General features: G+C 45.3%; 1 protein-coding gene across 11 annotated transcripts in view; it reads left to right on the top strand.

Annotated features, from left to right (window-relative positions):
- The window catches only part of LOC121598524 (atypical protein kinase C), a 104,739-nt gene that overhangs the window by 35,538 nt on the left and 44,482 nt on the right, over positions 1-24,719 (top strand). For 6 of the 11 annotated variants that reach the window (XR_006005587.1, XM_041925512.1, XM_041925510.1 and 3 more), the window contains exons 2-3: positions 4,822-5,588; positions 7,143-7,623. The exons of 3 other annotated variants lie outside the window; for them this stretch is intronic. Coding sequence is in view for 7 of the 8 variants with exons in the window: in XM_041925512.1 (XP_041781446.1) it covers positions 5,094-5,588; positions 7,143-7,623 (976 nt within the window). In the remaining variant the exon portion in view is untranslated. The remainder of the gene's footprint in view (positions 1-4,821; positions 5,589-7,142; positions 7,624-24,719) is intronic. 2 more of the 11 variants (XM_041925515.1, XM_041925520.1) reach the window with 1 other exon arrangement.

Here is a 24,719-nt window from a genome sequence, read left to right as displayed (position 1 = left end):
GTGAATTTACAGGACCTGAGAGACGGCGACGACGACGCGGTGATGAATCGATTTTGCACCTTTGGGAGATCTCGTCGGATTGGAGACGCCACAGATTCGGGTGTCGGTGTGGGTTGGTATGTTTTTTTGTTGTTCTTCTTCTGTCCGCTTCTCTACTAAACTCAGGACGAATGGCTCCCATCGATCGATCGAATTGTTAGGAGGGGAATTTAGTTCAATTATTAGTTAATTGAAATTGAATCGAATTAAATCTATGAGAAGCAGCATCTTTGCTGGAACTTGAGCCTTAGGGTTTTTTGTGTTGGTACTTGAGTAATTTAGATTTATTCATTTACGTTTATCATTTCTTTTTCAAGGTTAATTAGCTCGTGTTATGAGGACATTATTTGTTCTAGAAATCAGGTTTCAAATAAGCTTTTGCATTAATTATGCCTGTAGAAACTTAATGATTAGTTGGAAATGTCCTACCTCCACGGTTTAATGCGAAAATTTGGCCCAAAATTGCATTTAGCTTCAATCTGTAATGTAATACCAAAGGACCTTAGCAAGCTCCAAGAGATTTTTGCTTAAACTATAGCACGAAGAGCACAAAATGGCGTGAGCTGAATATACATTACCCGTAAGAGTGATAGCAAGATGTACCTAGCAACGTGTACCCGTTTTGTGAACACTTGTGAACTTCGTGTTTTAGAGCAGATTACACCACCAACTCTTCTTAGGCCCATTAGGCGACCACCATTTTGGGTTTGGTAGCGTTAAGTTTTGCGCAAGGAGGTTTCCGCGAACGAACCGCTCGCTTTGTTGAACCTTTCAACAAGACGCATTCGTCTAGTGGTGGTGTAGGTGTGTATGTGGGAAGGATTGTTAAAATTCATAAAATTATGTGCTTTTCACCTTCTAAACAAACACACACACACGCGCGCTTGCAAGTCTACAGAGTTGTTGTAGAAAAGGGGGTAATAGTGTAGCAGCTTTCCCCTTGCGGCTAATTCGCGCAAATGAACTTTCCCCCAGTTTCGCGTTCGCAGTGAGGGCATTTGAAGGCACTCGAAAGTGGCGGAAACTTCAGACATAGAACGAGTGCATGTGTGTGTGTTGGTGCTAGACCAAAAAAGGGGTGCCGAAGAAGCGGCACAACCAAAACAGGACCCTTCAGGCACTTTCTCTCTCATATTTTATGCTCGCAGCGGTACGATGGTGCTTGAGTGGCACCGAAACGGCACTTCATGTGTTCCATTATGTTTTGCGGGGGGAGAGGGACGGTGGGCTGTTGATGGGGTGTAAGGTGCGAGGGAAAGATTAAACTTTGCGCAAGTGTTTAACCGGCAGTCGAATGCGGGCATGGCTGGAGCGGTTGATGGTTGATGGTTATTTGCATTGAATTCGGTTACATACGGTTGTGCTATTCGGTTGGACGGTCTCTAGTAGCACTTAACGCTTTGTTTTATGAATTTTAACGGGTTTTCCATAACGAGCTGACTTCTTTTATAATCTATCGTTTGTAAATTATGAACCATGGTTTACAGGATTGAATATGTTTTGATTTGTATTTGCTTGGTTAAATGGTTAAATTACCATTTTTGCAACCACAAAAAGGCACCTCACTACAACTGTTGCTAAAAATATGTTTGCTATGAGTCTGAACATAAAGGGTTTGTACCAGGGAGTGCTGCATCAGACACAACGAAAATACATGTACACATGCTTCTCGCTTTCGCTGTGCTTCTCTTCTGCACATGTGTTCGACAAAAGCTCATCCAGCCATATTTTCGTTTGAATGACAAGGCCATTGTGAGGCCATCCCATGCCGGGCTGACGCCATGCATTCTTTTTCCCTTGACCTTATCCTCCCCCTGCACGTGGCAAGCTTTTTGAAGAACGAAGGCAGGCGCGTTCTATTTCCGCAAACCATAACCCGCCCATGGGCTCACTCTGGAGTATAAATAAACAACCTTTTTGTTTTTGTTTATAGATTGATTTTGCTTTCGCTCCCTCCATGCCTTGCTCCTTCTTTTCACCGCGAAAAAGTCAGGGCACGAATTGTTTGAAAAAGAGTTTTTTAGACAATCCTTTAACAAAATACACTCGGTCTTTTTCGTAATTTTCGTCTCATTTGAGTGAAATCTCTGTTTCCGCCAACGTGCTAGTAAAAATGCATAGCGTTGGTAAAAAGGATTGTGTGTACGCCCTTTTGTTGTGGGCCACTGGTCTCTATTTCTCCGGTGTGTGTGTTTGTGTGTGTGTGTGTGTGTGTGTGTCGCGTTTGAAGGACGCGCGATAGAGATGTAAATTATGTTACGGTCGCTCGTATGTACCGCCGCTGCAGCAGTACGTATTTCTACCCAAGCGCAAGGACAAACTGCTGGTGGAACACACTTCCGTCTGCGCCTGGTCGTGCTACGATGGATGATGTTGTTTCTGGCGTTGCAATGGGACGGCGACGACACCGTCACAGCTGGGAGAAGGCGAGAAGATCGTTGGGATTGTTGGAATTGTTCGAATTCGTCGAGTCTAGTGTCAAGGACAAACAGAGCTTCGAACAGACGAGTGACTTTGAAGTTTGGTGGTGCTGGTGTGTGTGTGGCACTTGCATGCAATGCAATTCGTAGACGCTCGCTGGGTGAACGGGATTGTGGGGGAGGGCTTTGGACCCGTGCAGGGAAGGCGGAAGATTAGTAAAGTCTTCAAAGTGGATCGTTAAGCGACGAAAAGGGCGCGACGATGGGTGGGAAAGAATGTGGCGCAAATTATTAACTAGTTGCAATTGGCACTGACGGCGCCGTCGTCGCTGCGTTTGCTCTCGGTCCAATGGTTGGGTGTTGGGAGCAGAAATATTACTGTTTTCGGATTGTTTTGCCACTGTGAATGTGGTTGTAGTTCGGTGCTTGGGGAAGTTCAGAAGAAGACGTTTGTTAAATGCTTTGAAAGTGTTTGATACGTTTATTTGTCTTTGCCCCAAAGGTTCGTTGAAAAATTCGTTGTAGTCGCTGAATTTCAAAGTTATGATTAAAATAATTAGAGTTGTTATTAAACAAACTTATTAGTGTAAGACTCAAGCCCAATGGCTCATTGTATAAATTGATTTTTCGCTCCTCGACCTTAAGTAAACTCACATAAAAGTATGGTTCTGTTTGTGAAGCATCAAATCCCTGTGTATGTTGTGGTGGGGATATTCGATTAAACGTTGTCGATATATGATGCTCTAGGTGTGAATATTTCAGTCAAGTAAAGCGCTCAACCAACCACAAAGATTCTGAGAATAAGTGGGAGAGTTGGAACCAAAACATCTACTTGCTCATTTTCGTTTTGTTACATTCCTTATACATCCCTGTGAAGATATCCTTTTTTTTGGAAAAGGTGAATGCTACGCGGTGTTGCCGGCTGTCAAAGAAAAGCGTATCGATGTGAAAGGAGGTGCGCGTCTGCACGACTGCTCTCAACAGTCGCATTATATTCGCGCGGTTAAGGTCAATAACCTTCAGACAGCAATGTAAGCTACCCGGTTGCAAGCAGTGTGCGAGACTTCTTCGCCCTGCCACGTTGAGAGCTCCTCTTTTGATAGGAGCCTGCGTGTGCGCTGCGTTGCGCCTGAAAGGGCTGCAATACACAATACACAAGCTCTACAGAAGCGCAATACTACACACAGTGATGGAAGGGAAAATTTCTGTCGAAAAAAAAAAAACAACAAATCTCCTCTCTGTACAAGGAAAAAGGGTAAAAGGAAACACATTCGCAATGAATGGTGTAAGTGTGTGCCGCGTGTCTGGTCGTGGTGTTTTCTTTTACCCTATTGAGTCTTAAGCTACTCGTTACGGTCGTTTCTTGTCTGCCCCACTTGGCCAAACCCGGTATGGTTTGCTCAGTCACTGTGTCTGTGCTTTCGCTTATCGCCGCAGGTCCTGTTTAGCCTTGAGCTTGAGATGAGATATGAGTTGGCGAGGTGTGTGTGTGTGTGTTGGAGATTGGAATGATGCAAACAGAGATGAGAGAGGAGAGGGGAGAAGCAGGGAAAAATGTCGGCGCTATATATTCCACAGTTGATGATGTGTGGCCAAAGCCACCATTCCACAGTAGCGCCGTGGTTGTTCTGTGTGCTGCAGAGGCGCGCCATAGTGCCATGGCATGGCTTCACAGTTCCATCGACCGGCAAGGATTCGCTTTTGATGATGCGTTGAGTGAATCCAGGACGGGCGGCACGGCAGTGCGTGGGTTTGCAAGAGACGGGAGGACTACTGTACTGCATACACGAGATGGTGCACATCATTATTGCAATATTTATTATTCACGTCGCCGTCGCTACTGTGTTCGCTCCGTTCGGCGGCTGTCGTTAACTCTCCCGGCGTACGCGTTGCGCTGCGCGTTCGAAAGAGACGCCATTGCAGCGTGAAAGAGATTTTTGTTTCGGCTGCACATTGTATTCTGGGTTGCTGTTGCATTTATTTTCTTGTGCTGGGAGTTGAAGGTAGAAAGGCAACCAGAAGAGATGGATCGTTACGGTCGTGTGTTATTAAATTTCCTCAGTCCACCAGTTGCAGCGTTTGTCACTGGTCGGGGAGATCTGTAGGCTGTAGGCATCGCATGGTATGGTGATGGTGATGTCAGTCCAGGTGCTTTGAAGTGTGTGGTTTGAGGCTCATGTGGACTATGGTGACTGTAGTGACGTACAACAAACAGACAGTGAGAGAGAGAGAGAGCTACGAGTTTAAAGCCTGGTCCGACAATTTAAAGTTATAAGGATATGGAGGAACTCTCGGAAATACCCTTAGCAAGTCTGGATGATAAAAGTTCCTAAAGCTATATTTTTCTACACATTACCAATAGGTTTCTGAAGTGAACCGTTAGCAACGGCAGTGTGGGTTTGTTGTGCTTGTGTGAGAGTGTGAAATAGTGGTTGCTTTCGAAGAAATAACCACACAATTCCTGGAAGAAGCCGCAAAGCAGCATTATTCAAGCTGGTTTGCAGTGTAGTGCGACAAAAAAGGAAAGAAATTGTGTGAAATCATTACAGAGTGAGCTGCTGGTGTTGCTGGTAACCACGTGCTAAAGGGTGTAACCTGTAAAGGGTGTAAGCAAGTCCAACAGGAGTAGTCACCATGGCCTGGGGATACTGGAGCGCAACGGCGGTCGATCGTGGCCGATCACCGCGGCGCAATACACAGTTGCCGCAGACCCAGTATCAGGCCCAAGGCTACCAGCAGCCAGTACAGCAGCAGCAGCAGCAGCAGCAGCAACACCATCACCAACAGCAGCAGTACAGTCTGGCGTCGAGCCAATCGCAGCAACCGTCGATGCACTGCAGTGCCCTTTCGCTCAACACCTGTCCGCAGGCGGTCGAGCTACCGTCGATCCAGCAGCAGCAGCTCATCTGCAGCAACGGTTCCCAGCCGTCGCTGCACCACCAGCAGCAACAGCAACAGCAGCAGCAAATCTGCTCCAGCCCGTGCCACAGTCCCTGTCACAGTCCGCAGTTTATCGAGCAGCTACCGCCGGAGCTGCCCTGCACACCCTGTACCTTCTCGCGTAGACAGTCACTTGATAGTCCACAGGTAGATCGATGCCAATCGCTCGCACTGCTGGGGTGTGCCGAGGTTTGTTACGTTCGTGCCGCGCTACTGCTGGGGCTTCTTTTTTTTTACTCTGGGGCAGGGAGGAGATGTACACTCTGATTTCTATTCCCAGTAGCTTTTGCGCACCCAAACTTTGCAAACAAGGAAAGCACTAATACCTGGTAGAATAGTATGACCACCGCAAGCACAATCATGCGAGATGGTAAGATCATCGGGCTACGGGTCTGGCGGAGAGTGTTTGATTAGAAAAAAAAAAAACAATTTCATGGTACACGATGTCATGAAATACTGATACTTTAGCGCCTGGGAGTATGCAATTGATATTACTATTTTGAATTTTTAGGGAAAATTGTTTATAATTTGTTTGAAGGACATATTACATGCGATGTTTCGCTCGTTGTCGTTGAGTTCCGAGCTTATTAAGCTCAACGTAAGTCTAAGGAGGAGGATCTTTTAATATTTACAGAAATATCTGTGAACTTGTGAAATGACAAAAGTAATAAATTGCATATCTTTTAAGCATAGGTTCCTTAGGTCCTCCTCATTTCAAAATTGAGCTTCCAGTGTTTCCTAAAACTTGTATTACATTTAAAACTCTATCAAAGTTGATGAGTTTCGTGCGTTGATTGAACGTCCTTCGCTCATACCATTTGATCCCTCAAGACTACGGGCAGTGAATCAGATTCTGCTTCCGATGCTGATTCTATGACGTCAATAATGTTCCGATGATGCAATCCGACATTACCGACATGTTTATCTTGTAGCGCCGCTCCGTTTTGAGCCTTGGAGGCGTATTAAGAAAGGAAGAGCAAAACAAAAAAAGATCTCCCCTAGAACTCGGAACAAGAAAGCCGAAACCATTACCGTGTGTTTTCCGATCGTCCATCAATGTCGAACGGATGGACGAAAAAGCAATACATCACTAAAGGGAGTCCCGCAAAAGCAGGCTGGGGCACTTGAAGGTTTTGAGGAAGGTTTTTTTTTTGGGTGGATCGAAAGTCCTAATGCAATCACGCATTGTGTTCCCGTGGGTGGCTCTCCCCCCACCAGTCCCTGCTTCTTCGCGCGTGTGTGTGTGTCTTTCCGTGGCCAATTTGCAGCTTGGTTTCAGTGGATAGGTAGAAGACACGATGCGAGCGAGTAGGTTCTTTAAGAGAGAGAAAAAAACAAGCGTAGCCCGATGATCTCTGCCCGCTTCTGCATTAATTTATCCTTGGACTATAGCAATGGCTCCCTTCAGTGGGCTTCCTTGTTTGAGTTTTCCTCGCTTTTTTGTGTTTTAGTGTTCTGTTTACCCTCCTAATGTTCATCCATTTGTTCAATTGGGAGCTTCTCCCCCAACGTTCATCAAACACTCGCCTTTCGTTCGATTTGTGTTGAAGTTATTCGCTTTATTCCTTCCCACCATCCCGCTTCCGATCATGATTCTCCGCCGCGGGTGTATTTGTTGTTGCTGTTGCTGTTGCTCACATTGTGCGTGTGTTTGTTTGTTCTGTGTTCTCGATCTCCCTTCGTGTGCGTGTGTCGTCTGTGCACGCTCTTGTGAATGTGTGCCTCTCGGTGGATCATCATCAGGCGAATCAGCTGTCGGATATCATCTGCCGGGCGACGCAGCCTTCGATACAGTCGGCGGGCAACACGCTGACCCGCGGGACGTCGTTGCGCGACACCGGCGACTACGCGGTACCTCATCCACACCCTCACACGCACCACTACATGTCGACGTCGGCGACGCCGCCCTCGCTGAGCCGCGTCGGCTCCTGTCCGGGCTCGACCGGTGGTTCGGGGTCGGGCCATGGGTCCGGGTCCGGTTCCAGCCCGGGCGGTGGTCCCGGGAGTGGCGGCGGCGGTAGTGGCAGCGTGGGAGGCGGCGGAGGTGTTGGTAGTGGGGTTAGCATTTGCGGGGGCAGCATACTGGGCGGCAGCCAGGGCCGGCTGGAGTACATCGAGTGTTCGCACTACGATCGGATGCCGCTGCCGATCCCGGTCCAGATACCGATCGTGCCGCCACCGCAGCTACACTCGGAGGACGAAATCGAACCGGCGTACGCTACAGGTAAGAGTGCTTGAATGGGTTCAAATAGTTAAACCTTTTTTATGTAATACTGTTCAACCTAAACTAAGCGAAACTGAGAACAATCTTGAATTGCGTTGCATTTGGTTCGAATCGTTTCGGGTCATCAAACAGCGTTGCCGTTCTGATTGTCCCGGTTTGCCTGGTGCAGCCAACAGTGCAGACAAATTTATTTTATAGCCCATCTTCCGCCCCGGTACACACACGTACCCGTTTATTTCGCCGGAGCGGATCGTTTGTTTTCGCTGCTCCGGCCAACAACTCGTGCTTTTGCGCGAACGGTCGCTCTTAGCACAAGCAGCGCAGGAGAAAATTTAAAACACGTGTCCGTTGCTAACGAAAGCGCACCGTACGAATGCACAGAGGATGTCGGGAATTGGATGGCCGGGTCTGCTGTGAAACCCATCATACCGGCTAGGAGGATTGAGGATGCGTTTCACGCCAACGTGCACACAGCAGCTTTGTGGAGCTTTTGAGCGCGGCGTAGAGGCGCAATCGTTTGCGCTCCAGTGAAGCGAACTGCTCCCTAGCACACGACTCGACGAGGTTTTGCTATTAGATTATGTAATGGTTTTGGGTTGCAAACATGCACAGAGTGAAAATGTAGATGAATAACGAGCTGTTGCAATTAAAATTATTATTTGTAAAAAAAATGTTGTCTCTTCGCTGTATTGATATAATTGCAATTCCGTTTGTGCTATCTAATCGGACTGCAATGTTGCAACTGGGAGGTGTTTTTCTCTCTCCATTAATATTCCGTGGATACTCTTTCGTGTGATGTTGCCCTGAAAAAATGATTCACCTGCAACGCGATAAAAAAGGTGAAGCGTTACGAAACAGTTGTTTCTTGGTAATGGTAATCTGTTTCAGTGCTTAAGCGTTCGGCGTGAACTACGCTGAGTGCTGGTGCCGTAACATGAACATGAAAAACGGAGATGCACAAGCCTGTTTTTTGTTTTGATTGCAAAAATCTTAATACACGGGCAAACACACAAGTGCTCTTCATAGGTGCGTACGTGCATCGGCTATGCTGCCGATGCCTTTGGTCCGTTGCAGACCATATCAAAGGCAACGTTTGCAGACGAGTTCTTGGAGCTAGCTGGAAAAGTGGGGAAGGGTTGGCGGTTTTATCATGTGTACACGTGCCCGATTCCTGGTATCGCCCTTAATGTGTCGAACATAACACACGCCTAGTGTACCAGCGAGCTCGAGCTCAACACCAGCCCACAGGAGGGAACGATTTATTGAAACATGGTTTCGAACACGCGTGAACACATGCTCGATACCCGATTTTGTGTACATTATTGCGTTGGAAAGATGTGCTGGGTACGGAGTTTCGGTGCTTTTACAACGAGAGAATGATGTCTGTTTACGAAAAGGAAGAAATTAAAGGAATAAATAAAAGGAGCCTTAAATTGTGGCAAAATCAGGTACAAATCGAACAGATAATGTCATTCTTTGTGGTACAAATAATATCATCTATGTATAATATATTTATATTTTTTATACAATATTTACAAATAATATCATCATTAATTTGACTAAATCGTCAAATCGGGCAGAGTCTATTCCGAGATTTGAACCGAAGACGGCTGCTCTGCGTACTAGTGCTTTAACCACTAAACTATGGAATCGGTACGTCGTTTGTCGTCTGCATTGGCATTAGGTGCTTTAATGTACAATAAAAAGAAAGAGTCTAAATTTCACTCACTTTCTTAACATCTTTTTTTTGTTATTGTTGTTCATTAATACTGATAAAATATCACACAGATTATAGTGAGAGCTAATATTCAGTTTGTTTCAACTCTTCACACAAATTATAACCAAACACGACCCTTTTCCAGCACACAGAAAAATCGATCTGACTCCACCGACCTTGACAGAGCAACTTCCCAAATTAATGAGCTTCGGAACGCTTCGAACCAACAACATCGGCGGCTGGCGAGAGCGAGGCGAAACCATTGTTCCTAACGGTGGTGCTGCAAATTCTTGTCATCCCCTTTCCGCTTTCGAAAAAACGATTACCCGCCCTTCTCCGGGCCCGAAAAACGTTGGGGTTTGGTTGGAATAAATATTTTAGCATGACACGGCACCGTGCTTCCGGCCGTTTGCCCGCATTACAGGCAATTGTCGCATCGTTAGGTTCCACCGGGGGCCTTTCATTCCGATTTCTTGTTGATGGATTGAAATATTGGCAATTTTGATGGGACCCGGTTGGCCTTCGCGTCTGAACGTGTTCGTTGCTTTCCGGTTTTGCATTTCACTGGAAAAGCTCACACACACACATACATACGCTTGGCATTGGAGGGCGCGTTTGGTTCAATCTCAACCACCACCCGTCTTCATCTCAATTCCGGCTTCTGGGAAATATTCAAATTTTATTGATGGTATTTGTTTCCTTTTCGGCTTGAGTGAGAGCTTCTCTCTGTGTTTTTTCTTACCTTCCTCCCCCCCTTTTTTTTTTGGAAGTGAAAATGGATCCATGTCGAAATATGAAGATGACGTAGGGGAATGTGAAGCAACAACATGAGACATTTTTATTCGTTACAGTCGATTTCGTTCTCCCCAAAGCGTAGGAGACGTTTTTCCCTGTTTTTTCCACAATTTTGGGTTGCGCGTTGTTTCTTTTGGTTTGTTTGAACTTGTTTTCTTCCTTACTGCTGTTTAGCCAAACACAAATACTCACACGCATCACACAAGCCATGCCTTTCCATGCTGGCACGGGCAAACGAGTGTTACAGTTCTCCGGTGTTGTACTGCTTTTTCCCCAGCCACGATCGGTCCTTCATTTTTCGGCCTCTCCCGTCTGTGGACAAACACGAGATATTTGATCCAAATACGTGTCCCGGCACACTGACACACGCACACGTACCGGCTTTGACAAAGCGAAAAGCATTGCGCACGTGTAATCGTCCGGGGGCGCGCGCGCGCCTCTTTGTTTCGGTCGGTTAAAGCTCGTTTGTTAGTACATGTTTTTCCCGTTTACATTTTTCTTTTTGTCGAAGAAAAAAGGCTACCTACACAAGTAGCTTCTTAGTGGTGCTCTACTGTTCGTATATTCGCTTTTGAGCTTGTAGGGCATATCAAAACAGAAAAAAAGCCCGGTAGGCAGATAAATCATTCGTCCCATTTCACGTGGGCCGGCCAAAGTTTGTGTGTTCGGCTTTGAAATATGAGAATGAGAGGCTTGCACCGGCCCCGTGCGGAAGGTCAACTTGAGATGCGTAGGAGGTTGTTGGTGTTTGGTGATGGGGAGAAGGGTGCATAGAGAGCTACTTCCAGAAGGGCAACAATTTAGTTTACTGGGTAAGAAGCAGTAAGCCTAAAAAAGAGAGCTACCTTTTGGTTTTTGAAATAGGAAGTTTTTGCTGTATTTTTGTGTCGCCAAGTTGTTGTTATAAAGTCAGTGATAAAAAAAGGATCAACATATTTTGTATGATTCCTTATTTTACGGCTTGTTATGATTGTGTGGACTGCGCCATGTTGTTGGCTGCTATTATAGCTACAGAGGAGTGTAGCCATAATTGAAGATAGAAACAAGGTTCAAAAAGACACCGAGGTTTTTGAAAGCTCTTTGACTAAACAGTCTCACTCCAGATCAAAACAAACGATGCTTAGGCGTGGCAGATTCAGAGAAAGGAGAGAAAAGGAAACCTCAAAACAGGAGAAAAGTTCTGAAATTTGCCACAGGCAAATCATTCGCTGACGTTTGTCTGACACGTAACGGTTGCGGAAGGAAACGGCTCTTGCCATCCACCTTTTCTGCTCGTTATGGGGGTTTTCCATTTTGGCTTTAGTTTGGCAGCGGAAGGGAAGGCTTTCCGTTTCTTCCTCAGCAGCCTAACCATACCGTTCACTCGTTTGGTAATTTTGGAATATTTTTTGGTTTGAGTTGTCACGCCACCGTTATACTTAATAATGATTTGCAAGGGAATAGGCGCCTGTAAATCATGCCGGGCGTAAGCCGCGAAATGGTTCTGAGAAATTAGAATAATGTATTATTTATTCGCTTTCCTCGCTGCGTACGTCTGTATATTTCTGTATGCATGTTGATGATTTGTTGAGCTTTCGATGAAGCAGTTCTTCTTTAGCAGCAGGCGAGCTTAAATCATATGTATGTATTTATAATATTATTTATACTTTGAAGCCTTAACAAATGAAATACAGCTTTTTTAGTACAATTTTGAATAAAACTAGTGCTCCATTTGCTCTACTGAATCATCCGCTTTAAGCGGTAGCGCGAAAAGATTCAATCCAACCCAAGGGCTGAACGAAAAAGCCCAATAACTCAATATGATGCCGAGAGACATCCTGCCACCGGAGGGCGGAAAATAAAAATAAAATTAATCATAACCGTTCGCTTAACTACACCCGAACGCGGGAGTGTGCAAAAGACTACTCCGGGCCGGCCTACTATAGTTTGATTAATACCAATTGATCATTAATTATTTCGAAACATAATTTTATTATACTATCTACGATCGCTCATCGATCTTCCCGTGGCTCGCGGGCTACGAGCACCGTAGCGATGGGGCGTACAATTACTTTTTCGCTTTTCTGTCCACAGCAAAAACACACATTCTCCCAGCCTCCCACAGCTGAACGATAAGAGGCAAAAGCAAGGAGGGGCCCCGAAGGCACTGCTGCTTGCTATTGCAGTGCCATCCCATTCGGTACGTCCTCTTCATCCGGCCACACAGTTAACCATTCTGGCCGCGCACAGTCCATTCGTTCCTATCGAGCGGTAATAATTCGTTCGTGTAAAACAAATAATTTACCACGCGCGCCGCGTTTGATGATTCGCAAGAACGTTCGGCAAAATATGCCGATGCTAGTACTAGCCCATCGAAGCCCACTGTTTTAGCACGCGGCGCTAGTGAAGCGAATGCTCCAGGGACGGTTAGAAGTTCATTATTAAATTACAGCATATTAAGAGGCCGGTTGGTTTTTTTCTCCGTGCGTCGTTGTTGTTACTGTGAGCGAGTGTTTTCCTGTGGAAAGTGGTCCGTGTCGGATCTTCGTTCACACGTCGGGCGTTCGTTCGATTACGATTTTTTTTATTTGAACAGGAGCCTCGAGTGGCAAGACGAATGGCGTAGTGAAACCCAAATCTTCGCTCATCGCCATTAATTTTCCACCGTTATTGTGGTCGGGCCAATGAGCCTCGGGTTATACTTCAGAGTGGGTTTTTTTTGTGTGCTTGTGTGTGTGTATGTCTTTTAGTTTCCTGTCCCTTGTGTTCGACACTAAATAGCTCTTCATCAGCATTAAATCAACCGAACCGCTTCGACCGCGGGCTCGCACCACCGAACAAAAAAAGTGAGCGAAGTGAGTGAAACCACGAGGCGCGCCCGCCCGCCAAGGGAACGGAGGAGTCAGAAATAATTGATGGGCTTTTCCAACGGTTGGAATGTATATGTTCACGCCAGCGGTAACTGTGCTGGTTGCGAATCGGTCATGAAAATGGTTTATGGTTGGATGGTGATGGTGGGTTTTTGTTTTTGTTTTTCATTTCTATCCTGAGCTTGACCATGTGGTCAAAATGGAGTACACCTTCCCGTGTACCGTTGGCGATGAAACACTCACTGCAAGCGTGTTGACAAACTGAAGGCTCGTACGAACAATGTGTGCTAATTGTTACCTTATTTTAGGTGATGCGCTGATGGCAAAGAGTTAAAAGCACGTTTGAATACAAAAAAAAACTGATTAATTGGGATTGAATTGTCCGGTGTCATTCTGATGACATGGTTAGACCATGGAAGTGTCTCTTAAACTCTTTCATGTTACTCTCTTTCACTTTCTTAGGCCACCACAGCTTGATTTTACTAAATCCTCTCGCTCGAGCTGTCAAAGTAGCTTTAATAGGATTTCCATTGTAATCTGGGATTTACAGAGCCTTTTTCCGAAACGGCCTTTGCCTTCTAATTATGCACGATCTTCGCTTATGGTGCACTAAATGCAATTGTATCTTTCGTCCAGCAATTAAGGTCCCCTCACCATGGTTGAAATACAATTCAACTTTGCTAACATTACATTCTCCAAAACCTTCCGATAAGGTAATGTAGTAGACTTGGCCCTCCCAGAGACGGTAACATCCAATTTGAATAATACAAACTGAAGCATACATTGCGATACACATATTCAATTAACAATGGATTCCATAGCTGTGAAAGTATCCACTCGAGCCGGCAGAGAAAGACCCCGTTGGCCGCTACGACAACCAGTCCCAGACAAAGCAATAAAACCAAACAAACTTTTGGTGCGTGACCATCGGTCAGAAAGATGTCGTCCACGGTGCTATAGTCAGAGGGCAAAGAGGCGAGGAAAATGTAATTTATTTCCCATCCTTTTCAATTCCTTCTCCCTCGCGTCCTCCTCCCCTGTTTTGAGTGACATGTACACTGGCGGTCTAGATGATGGTGAAAATTGTTGTTCCCGGATGGGTTGTTGTGTGCTTTTGGCACGTGTCTCACTCTGCTCACGTATACCACCGCCTGTAACCGCTGTGTGCCTTACCGCCCTTTTTTGCCGGTTTATTGTTACAATTTCCTTTAGTTACCTTGAACGTACATTGCGGACGAAAAAAGAAAAAGCAGCGAGGTGTCCATTTTCAGCACCTCGGTACTGTGGTGTGCTCTCTTAGCAGCTGCCATGCTGTATATGATCGTGATCACGTTAAGGTGTATATTTTCTCACCCCCTTCGCGGTGCAGCATCCTATAGAAGCTGAAGCATCCCTATGGAGCCTGTACAAAAAAAAGAACAAAAAATGGCGAGAAGAAGCAAACAAAACAACACCACAGACAATACGATCGCGTGACGACGCGCGATAGAGCAAAAAAAAAAAAAAAAAAGCGAAACGTATTCATCTCGCAATTGCACACTGATTTATGGCATTTTTTTTAACTCCCCTTCTACCCGAGACTTTTGCGCGACCACCTTCCATGGCGAGCGCTCGTTACACATCCTACCCAATGCCATCCTTCATCGGTGTCCGATACGGTACGAGGGTGTTGTTGTAGCCGTTGTTTGGGTATTGTTTCCGTGTGCGGCACGAGGTAAACAGACACCGGCCAAACGGAAACTGCTGCTGGTCCGCGCTGACGCCACCGCGGATGGAGATCTTGTAAACACGTCACCGAAGTTTAATTGCGAGTAGAGTGTGCACGTGTGTGTAGAGAGGAGGAGTGCTAGGAGCAAATAGGATCAAATTCTTTGCAAGACTTTTGTGTAAAAAACGGAAAGTGTTTGGAAAAGATAGCAAAAAATCACGTTACATGAGCCACGAACGATGCATTAGGATGTGGAAAGGATTGCTTGAAGAGACATTTTTACCCTATTTATTTATAACTGAAATTTGTACCGTCTTTTTTACTGTTTTTTTTTTTGTTATACTACAAACCATCGTGCACACAATTACAACTAGTTTGATGAAAATAGATGGAGCGGACCACGTCTTGTTAGCGTTTTTTTTATTAAATTCCTTTACCTTTGTTGCGTTCCATCTGTGTAAAGACCGGTTTGGCTAGTTGCCTGGCGCACGTAGCTTGATAAGCGAGTTTTGTTTTATCCACTGTTAGGCGAACACATGACACAACACGAATGAAAAATATCATCACTCCCTCGCTCGTGTACCGATGGATGCGCCTGGTGGTTGGTGAGCTTGCACTGTGTACTGCAGCAACAGTCCCGCTGTTGTCCGGTAATGATCGCTGTAACAGTAGCTTTGCTGCAAAAGCTAACGATTCACTGGGTGGAAAGCAAAATGGCGAAAAGCTGCTTCAGCATGCCAGCATGGGAGATTTTTCATTCCACAGCAGCAGTACCGTCGTCGCTCGAAGTCGAATCGGTTTCGTGTGGGAGTCAATTTTGAAACGATTAATTTGGTTGATGGGAGTTTTTGTTTTGTTTTGTGGCGGCTGTTTATGTTCCGCGACTGTTCTTTGTTTTCGCAGTCATAGACGTTCGTAGCGAAGCGAGTAGAGCTTTTGGGTGGCTCATGTACATGCAAATGTCGCTCCGATTTGTCTCGCGCTGATGCTCCATTCGGAATTATCTTGATGATGTACGTTTATTGCACTATTTAGAATGATCGTTGCTCATCCTGTTGCTTATTTTGGCCACCGAAATCGAATAGTGTATCTGTTTGTTTGGACTACTTTCCCGCTGCTTTTATCTTCTGTGCAACATAAATTGTCCCGAAACACGTCGCAATGTTTCCAACCATTTCCCTTTTTGCTTGCCATGGAGCAGCTACGGTGTGATGAATTTTAATTTACTTTCACACCTTTTCCCTGCTTTAGTGTGTTCGGACGTACGGTTGTTGTTAGCGGTCAGTTGTCGCCTTGTGCGCCTAGCACCATTCCACAACACAGGAACACACCTTTCCAGCTAATGTGCACCGGGCGAGCGGTGGTGCATTCTTGGCTTTCTTTCTCGGTGTGCTGCACATCGTGATAAAGATCGATTGCGAAACAGTAATAACAATAAAGTAGTCTCGGTTCGAGCGCTGCCTTCTGAGAAGCACAGCAGCACACCTTCAGCGGACACCTTCGCGGCAGTTGTGCACGGGTTGCATTGTGTTTCCCGTTGGTTGCTTGATGTGTGACGTATAGCACCTTTTAGAAAAATTACTCCTAGCGAATGGAGTAGTAAATAAATCGCACGCGAAGGTAATAAATTATTTGCCTCAGGGAAAGAAAGACTTGCCTAGACGAGCACGGACGGGTCCGGGTTCGTTGCGATTCGAATGCATCTTACAGTCCATTCATTTCTTTTCATTTCATTCCGCATAAACGATGATTAGTCACCGGTTGAGAAATGGCTTGAAAGTGCAGTAAATCAGTGCGCGCTGTTCCATGAATGATTGATTTAGTAATCATCATTCCCGTATTCCCGTGGGTATTAAATTTTATGGCAGCATGATTTATGCTCAATTGAAGCCGTGCAAGAAGTTTATGAAGTCGTGAATAATGGATGAAAAAAAGTTAATTATATATTTTTTCTTACTCATTACAGGTATGTTCACCAATAATCCTCAACAAGGAAGAGAAATCATACTAATACAGCAAGTAATTATATATAAATAGTAGTAATATTAATGTGTTGTGTGTTTCATTCTCCACACAAAATATACTTTTTCAAACAAACCCGGAAACAGAACAAATAGAATGACATGGGTTTCTTCCTTTGCGTCCTTTTTCCCGTTACGTTTGTGGTTAGCAAAAAAGACTTGTAAAGTTTTTTTTTTTGCATATCTAAACTCTCCCATCGTTAATGTAACGCTTTCCGGCAGGTTTGGACAACACAATCGGTTTCCGTTTGCCGACATCCATCCACCGTCAGCTGCCAGTGCTCCCGGAAACCGGAAAATGGTTAAACATTCGACTACCTAAGATGGATTCCTTGCTCCTTGCTGGGCGTTTAGTGGGAGGGCGCGCCGTTCTCAATGGATGAAGTGGTATTGATATTATCATATCCGGCCGTCGATCGGTCAAAGTGGAAGAGAAAACAAGGAAAAATGGGAGGAAGTGGCTGCCGTGAAGAAGCTCTACGCAAAGGTGAAGCTGAACAGTGCACTCTCCTCCCCAGTGCACCACTGGGCTTGGGTTGGTTTTGTTAATTTGATTGCTCATTAAGAGTCCAACTTGGGGGTGTGGTGGGTGGCTCATTGAGTGAAGTGTCTGTGGTCTGTGTGGAGTGCCAAACAAGGGATGGTAGCTATTGATCGGTTTCGGTCTCGGCGGAGTGTCTTAAAATATCCCCCGGAGTATCAGGAAGTGCTCCCGGAGCATCACGATAATGGCGCGCCTCGTTCGCCTTTCAAACCTTTTTGTGGGCTTCTTGTGCCTGGCGGAAGCGTCGACAAGAGCGGGAACGTGTTTATTTAAACTCAAACTGGGTCCTTATTTCTTCATCTCATTAACGCTGTGCGGGAACGGAGCTGCAGGAATCGATCTCGTATCTTGACTTTCACTGAAGTGGCTTATACCGTGAGCTCTAGTAGCAGTACCGATAGCGACCTAGATTTACTTTAATTATGCTTTCACTATAAATATCTAAGCAAAGACTGGATGTACTGGAAGCGTTTTTTTTAAATTATTTCTTTGAATGTGTAGTGCATTCTTATACGATTCATGGTATTCGGTTTCGTTTGCTAATGACGTACAAAATGGCGCTAATTGCATCATGCAGCCGGGTGCATTCAGCTCATTGATTTTTCCGCCCATCTCCGATTCCCTACAGCATACTTCGCTGACTTCGGAGGTAGAGGTAATCGCTCTTGAAACTTTTTCCCATTACTCTCGAGTTGGAGTCTACAAAGATGATGCTGTGTACGTCTTAAGAGGGAACTTTTTTTTTAGGGAATTTTGGTTTGAAAGAGGTGCTGTTTAACACACAACTGTTGATTATTTTAACATTCTATAAGTCCTATTAACCACAGCTACTTGAACGCTTCCCATTCATCATGCCATCAGGAACACAGAGTCTGTCTCGAGATGCATCTCTGCAGCCATGTTCCAACACCCGTCATCTTTCTGCTAGATGATCAATCAGATGAACCTATGCACTCCGCCAGCCCTCGTTCGCTCCCGACGGGAGACGGCTTGAAGTGTCTCGCTGTTCGAGTAGCTTCGAGTGTAATTATATTCAATTTCATTAAGTCAAGTTCGATCTAGCGCCAGCAGCAGGTCGCGTTGCCACCACGTGTCCCTACTGCAACTTTCGCCGCAGGATAAAGCATTAACACACTGCACAACCGAACCGGGCCGTGTTTTTAGTGCTGCCTCCTTTTCCGACGTCGCCATCGATCGCGGCAACTCTTGACACTCGAGATGATGCTGTGCTGCGGTTCGGTGCGAGTAAGCGCGCATCCTTCTAAAGATAATCAATTGGGGTAAAGTTTACTCCCTCTCTCAAGGCGACGACGGTGGCGACGGCGGGCCCACTTTCCCAAGGTTGGTGAGGACATCGCCGCTTGAGCGCTTTTCTTGTTTGCGTGCGTGTTGGAGAGTATTTCGTTCCACTCGACAACTGTGACAACAACATTCAACCTCAATTTTCGCTATGGCTCTTCAGACTGTCTTCGAATGACGCGCGGCACTGGTATGTAATGACGGTGATGGTACGGGTTACGTTCGGGGACATAAATTAGCTCAGCATGGTCCGGATTTTTTTTCAACGGCAGTCTGCCAACCATATGCCGTGCTCAATATTTCTTGCTTTAGCTCGCCATAAAAGTCAATATGGAGACGAGTTGGCTGAGAATGGTGGTTGATTTTATTTATTGTTGTTGAGATCGCCTTTTACACTTATTAAATATGTCTCTCGTCCATCTTTCGAATCGTTCCGAGTGTATGAAGCTTTAACGGACGTATGCTTGTGTCAACTTCTTTACATTAGCGTCCCGTTTTGTTTTTGCGTTGTATTGCTAACGTATGTTCGTTGCCTTCTGTTTTTGCAACCAGATATAGACACGACTGGCTCCCGGGTCTTGTCCGGGGCGTTTGATTGCGTTTGTGTTTATTTGATCCTTGTGTGCGGGGGTACTCCATCCGTCCATTCGTTGGCGTCAATTTATGGACCAATAACACACATGTGTATTGCATGTTTGCGCTTGCGCTGCGGGGTGGTTCCGTATGATGGGTTTGCTTTACTTAGAGTTTTATGTGCGGCTCCGGGGCAAGGGTCTGATTTTCAATGCACGCTTTTGCGGGTGGGTTACGGCACGCACTTCCTGTTTAAAAAGGGTGTGTGTTTTAGTAGAGACGTCTTTATGCGTGTATTGTTATAGTAGCCAGGAATGTTAAATTTAGATTCAAGGTGTATAAGGGGTTTTACATCAGGTTTAAAGAAGCTTAAGGCTCCAAAATGTGTGATGTAACATGTTGTGAAAAGGTTGCTAAAGTGAGTAATGTTAGAGCGTTTTTACTGGAAACCGATAATTTGATGTGAATCCTAAAAGTTTTCCATTTTGAGATGTGTAATAATTTAAGGTAGAAAATGTAGTAATAATTGGGATTTGAACGTATGACTCATGGGGCGTTAGATCTACGTGTATAACACGGCACTATCCAGCACCTACTATCAAGTGGTGCTATTTTTCCATCTTTATTGTGCGACGAGTCGTTTGAAGTCTCTTTACATTACGGAGTTTTTATTCTACTACGTGAAAAAAAGTCTAAAACCCACCTCTTTGAACATTACGGAAATGTACCTGTTTCTGCAGGTTTACTTCTTGAAGTACAGTTTCCATTCTTTTTGCCTTCCATTCCAAGCCCTCATCCGTCTGTGGTGCAGTCAATTTTTATCCCAGCTCATGTTAAACAGCGGTCGTGCTCTAGTTAACAGCGTTTTCCGAATTTTTCCAAACACCATAAATTCCTCCACCACTCCATCCACTAACCGGAAAAAGCATAAAAAATGCTTCTTCAAAACCTGTAATGAAAACTGATATAGCCCGGCCGATGTCGATGGTAAATGTAAAATATCAACCACTTCCTGACGGGCCCCAGAAGCAAGAGCAGCAACAGCAGCAGCAGGTTGCGGGTAGTAGTCGAAAACTTTTCCCATTAAAAACGTACCTACTGACTGGGTTGTTTTTTTTCTCGCTTTCGGCCCTTTGGTGCGTTTTTGGTCGGTGCTTTTGTAAGTGTGTATAATTTTTTCAACACCCCATATCACCCTCTCTGTATTCTGCGTTGGCTGAATTTCCCCCGCTGAAATCCGGCGGTCGGGACCACATTAGACAGGCAGAGCCATGAGATGCAAGAAGTTTAAAACAAGCTCTTGAAAGCTCGGGAGAGTCGGGTGTAGTACGCGAATGAATATGGTAAGCAGTTCTTTTTTATTTCACTTCCTTCCGCCCCACTTTCAAAATAACATTCCCGATGGGGCGTTTTACGCTGCTGGGCGGGCGAGGGATTGCCAAACGAAATAGTCTCATTAATGATTTTCCTCCCATTTTCTAGTATGTACTGAGTGGGGCGCGGTAAAAAACGAAGCACGCTTCTCTTGTTTAACTCAAGAGTTTGAGCTTTTTCTGCTCCTCACATTTCAGGCGTTTCGCTGTGTTGCTTTCGCTCAAGTGGTTGCTTCAAGGGCAGTTTACGGCGGAATCGTTCGTTAATGTAATGGTGAAAGTCAGGAGTTTAAAAACTGTAGCTTCAATATTTCCGCAGTGCTGGGTAAAATTAAGGATCAATTTTGACGCCTGCAGTTAATGCTGGGGGTAGCACGATAAGAAGGATAGTTTTAAGATTTTATTTTGTGTTTGAAGTATTGTAAAAATATGTTATTATCGTTAAGCAAGATGTTGTACAAAGTGTGTCTGAAGTTCTGATCATCAAATTTAATCCCATGTTCGATAGGATAACGATGAGCGATGAGCTTTAATTATAGTTAGAAAAAAAGTTTGCAAAAGAGCAAAACAGAAACACTTTTTCAGAAACCGAGTTCGTATGACGTGTAGCGTTTACGAATTCCTCCCAAACGAACAGTCACCCAAAATGCAAATTAATTTTTTCTATTCTGTGTGTGCTAAAATTGTGCTAAAACATGACTGAGAGTTGCTAATTTGTGGCGCGAGTAAATCGGAAGTATTATTAGCGGTTATGCAAACCGCTTCGGTTGGTCTGTTAACTAGGCTTTTGAAAATAGACCACCCGTGCACAACATGCCTAATTAATGATTAGGGTACAGTATGAGCTTTTGTTCAAATTGTGGTTGTTAATTTGAGTGGGAATAGTTGAGCCAGTATCGTTCGTAACGGCAGTGCAACTAAATCCACTCAACGAATCGGTAACGGATGGGATATTATTTACTTCATGTTTCCCTCCTCCGCCGACCCTGCTATGCTCTGAAGAGGATCCTTGTTTTATTGTTGATTTCGCATAACCTATTCAAACAAGGTAATATAATGCTCCCCGCATCAGCTGCATGTGTTGATGTAAAATTGAATCGGCCAATGCGTGCTTGGAATGGTGTGTGCACGGGCTTTGCTCCGTTCCACGTTTGATTAAAATACCTATTTCTCACCCATCGCCATTTGCACCGACCGAACTACGATTCCGATGTGTACGGGCTTGGAAGCGACCACACCACATGACCTGTGTGAAATTTCCGCATGAATTAATTCATTTGCATACATCAATATTGAATGTGGTCACTCTCTCCTAGCGATCTTTCCGATGCCGATCGATAAAACACGCGAATACCGAAACACCACCGGACGGGTGGTGCTCTATAAATGGATGGGAGCGAACACAGAGATGGCCACTGTTTGAGTGATTAGAAAATTACAGCTTGTCACTCGTTTTTTCGCCCCTCTCCGTAGCCTCTGCACTTGGTTGGGCATGCATGATGGCGCATATCGTAGTGTTGTTGTTCGCTGGTTCGGAAAATGTGTGAGCATGATTCACTTACGTCCCATAAGGGATGCCACATACCCACACGTACCCCGGTGTGTATGAAGCCCGGCCAAGCTATCATCCGTGTGTACTTAACCGTTTCCTCTCTCTCTGTCTCCCGCACTCCAGCCGAGATACAATCCTGCATATATTTGGCCTGTTTTCGGAGGTAGAACACTTTCAACGAACTGCCTGGTACGCCTGCAGATGTACATGGGGGGAAAGCTCGAGAGGCGCTAGAGGAATAAGGGGGGGGGGGGGGGAGAAGTGTTTAATTTGCCGTCCCGTGTTGTGTAACCCTGTTGCTTCCTGGTGGTGGTTGGTGCTGCAAGCGTTTCGATCTTTATCGGACCGTATGCAACCGTGCTCTCTCCCGTAAAGGGGTGTAACGTATTAGCCGAGGTGTTGAGCAAAAGGTTGAAATCGTCCCACACGGTTCAACCGGGCTGTGGCCGCGGGGTAGGAGAAGGTGGAGGAACCAGTGTGCCGTGGACGGTAGATTGACATAAGGGTGAAGCTGCGTCAGGATGGACGGGCTACAAATTGCTACACGAAGTAATTGGCCCCGAAAAAGGTGACACCTAACAAATGTTCTCTAACCGTTCGTTGGCGTGACCTTTACCATTCCTCCCTGGGGGTTGTTGTTTTCGCACGTCGGGCCAACTCGTACCAACCAACAACTTATAAAAAGCAGCAGACGGAGGAGGATGAGGAGGAGCTTCGGTGTGGAGTCTCCGGGCTGGAAGGTTATGTGCAAACGCTTGAACTCCATCCTGGTGTTTCATGTGGATAGATGGGACGTTAGACGTCCTTTGTAGTTGTTGGTGAATATAGGGGATGCGTTTTGGCCTGGTAAAAGTAGCTCTAATTAAGTGGCAGCCATCTAAAAGTGACTTTTGGACGGTGAATAGAATGTCCTCAGGATTCAATATTCAATAAAGCGTCAGTAAGGCGTGAAATATATCTCTGAGGTATCAGACTTCAATGAAGAGGTTAGTTTGGTATGCAGAGTGTAACATAAAGGTTCTCAAGGAAATATACTTATGTTCTCGCTATTCAGAAGATCTCTTCCTGGCCCTGGTGATTATTAGAGTATGTGCGGGCTTTAATGTTCAAAGACTCCATCAATCAAGGTTTCTGTACTAAGGCATCAATCGAAACAGAGGCGAAAAATGTTATTCTGGGGCCATATATATTATAGAAATGTAGTCGTTAGATGACAAACGTTGATACCAATTTCCACAAAAGCTTTTTACTCACCAAAGCTTTACTCATCAAACTCACGCAATAATTCCTGGTTCATTGGGTACCGACGATTGCGAAGCTTCTGTGGTAGGTTTGTTCCATTTCACATTTCCATGCATTCTAATTTTGGTAAACCATTGTCGCATCCTGGCCAACCAACCCGTAATGCCAATTTGACTGACGTGGCCGACAATCGTTAGGAAATCTAATTTAAATCCTTAATTACGTAGTGTGGTATGGTACCGAAGGGTTCCGCGGGAATACTCTGTAATGCGGGAAAGATGTACACGAGACAGGAGGGGCACACGTGTGTCAGTTTGCAGGGACATTGATTTGTGCCAGCGTGCAAATGGGTGTCGACCGTTGTGTGTGTGTGTTTGTGCATTTGTAATTCCGTTGACTCACGTCGGGCCGCATTAGAAGCGATGGTCGGCTCGGGTTAGTGTAGCGTTGTGCGCTTAGAGGGCGCCAGTAGAGCACTGGTGTCCCGCAGTGTACATTAAAATAGGATTCCCATGTGTCGCAGAGCAGTACAGTAATAGCTTGATTGTTTATACGCAATGCATGGGCATCGGGTTGATTCCTTGGCGCACTATTATTACCTAGCAAAGCTTAAGTTAATTGATTTTAAGGTAGTGATTTGCATGAGTTTCATTTGAAAGACTTATCTTATGTGACGCCGAGTACAAACATGAATGAAGTTGATGTAAGTCTTTCGACCTCGAACGATGTTGCTGTGGTTTCTCAGATGATGGAAACGCACTATGCTTCCACTATGTAGTTGACCATTCGCTTCAAAAAAGTAATCATTCACTGGGTCGTTTCGAAGTTTCATCATCATAACGGTGGTAAACGAGACAGTAAAAAAAGAAATGCTTCGACCGGTACTGTCTAGTGAAAATGTTGATGGGGTTTTTTTTTCCTATCACACCTGTCCTCTAGCCCAACACCTTCTTAAACAATGGGTGTTTCATTTTACGTGAGTGACGCTGATGCCTTCCCAGCGGCACGGATGTATAAGTGCTGGTGTTGATAGCAAAGGTGCTGCTGTATTAGCATCTGTAAGGACCGGAAATTACATCACACCTCTGTTAACAGGAGGCACACGGGGGAAGACTGTGTATGGAAAACGAAGGTGTCATGAATGAGTTTTCGCTTGTAGGAAAAAGTCAAAATGGAAGGAAAAAAGAAAAAAAATGGATTTCACATCACAAAGCTGTTTTCGATCTTTGGAGGTTGACAAATTTCCGGCTGAACGGTCACGTTGTCTCTGGAGAGAGCTTTGGAGGGCACCGTGATGATCAGCACGTAATTGGAAATGTCTGTGCTTCTGCCGGGAGAAAGCGGCCGAGTGTCGGTAAACCGTCACACACGAACCGATTGCCCTTTTGTATATTGTTGTGTTGGTGAAGAAAATGGGAAGCTT

The sequence above is a fragment of the Anopheles merus genome, chromosome 3L (genome assembly GCF_017562075.2).
Source record: "Anopheles merus strain MAF chromosome 3L, AmerM5.1, whole genome shotgun sequence".
In the NCBI taxonomy this organism is placed as follows: Eukaryota; Metazoa; Arthropoda; class Insecta; order Diptera; family Culicidae; genus Anopheles; species Anopheles merus.
This window is presented reverse-complemented; position numbering and strand designations above follow the sequence as displayed.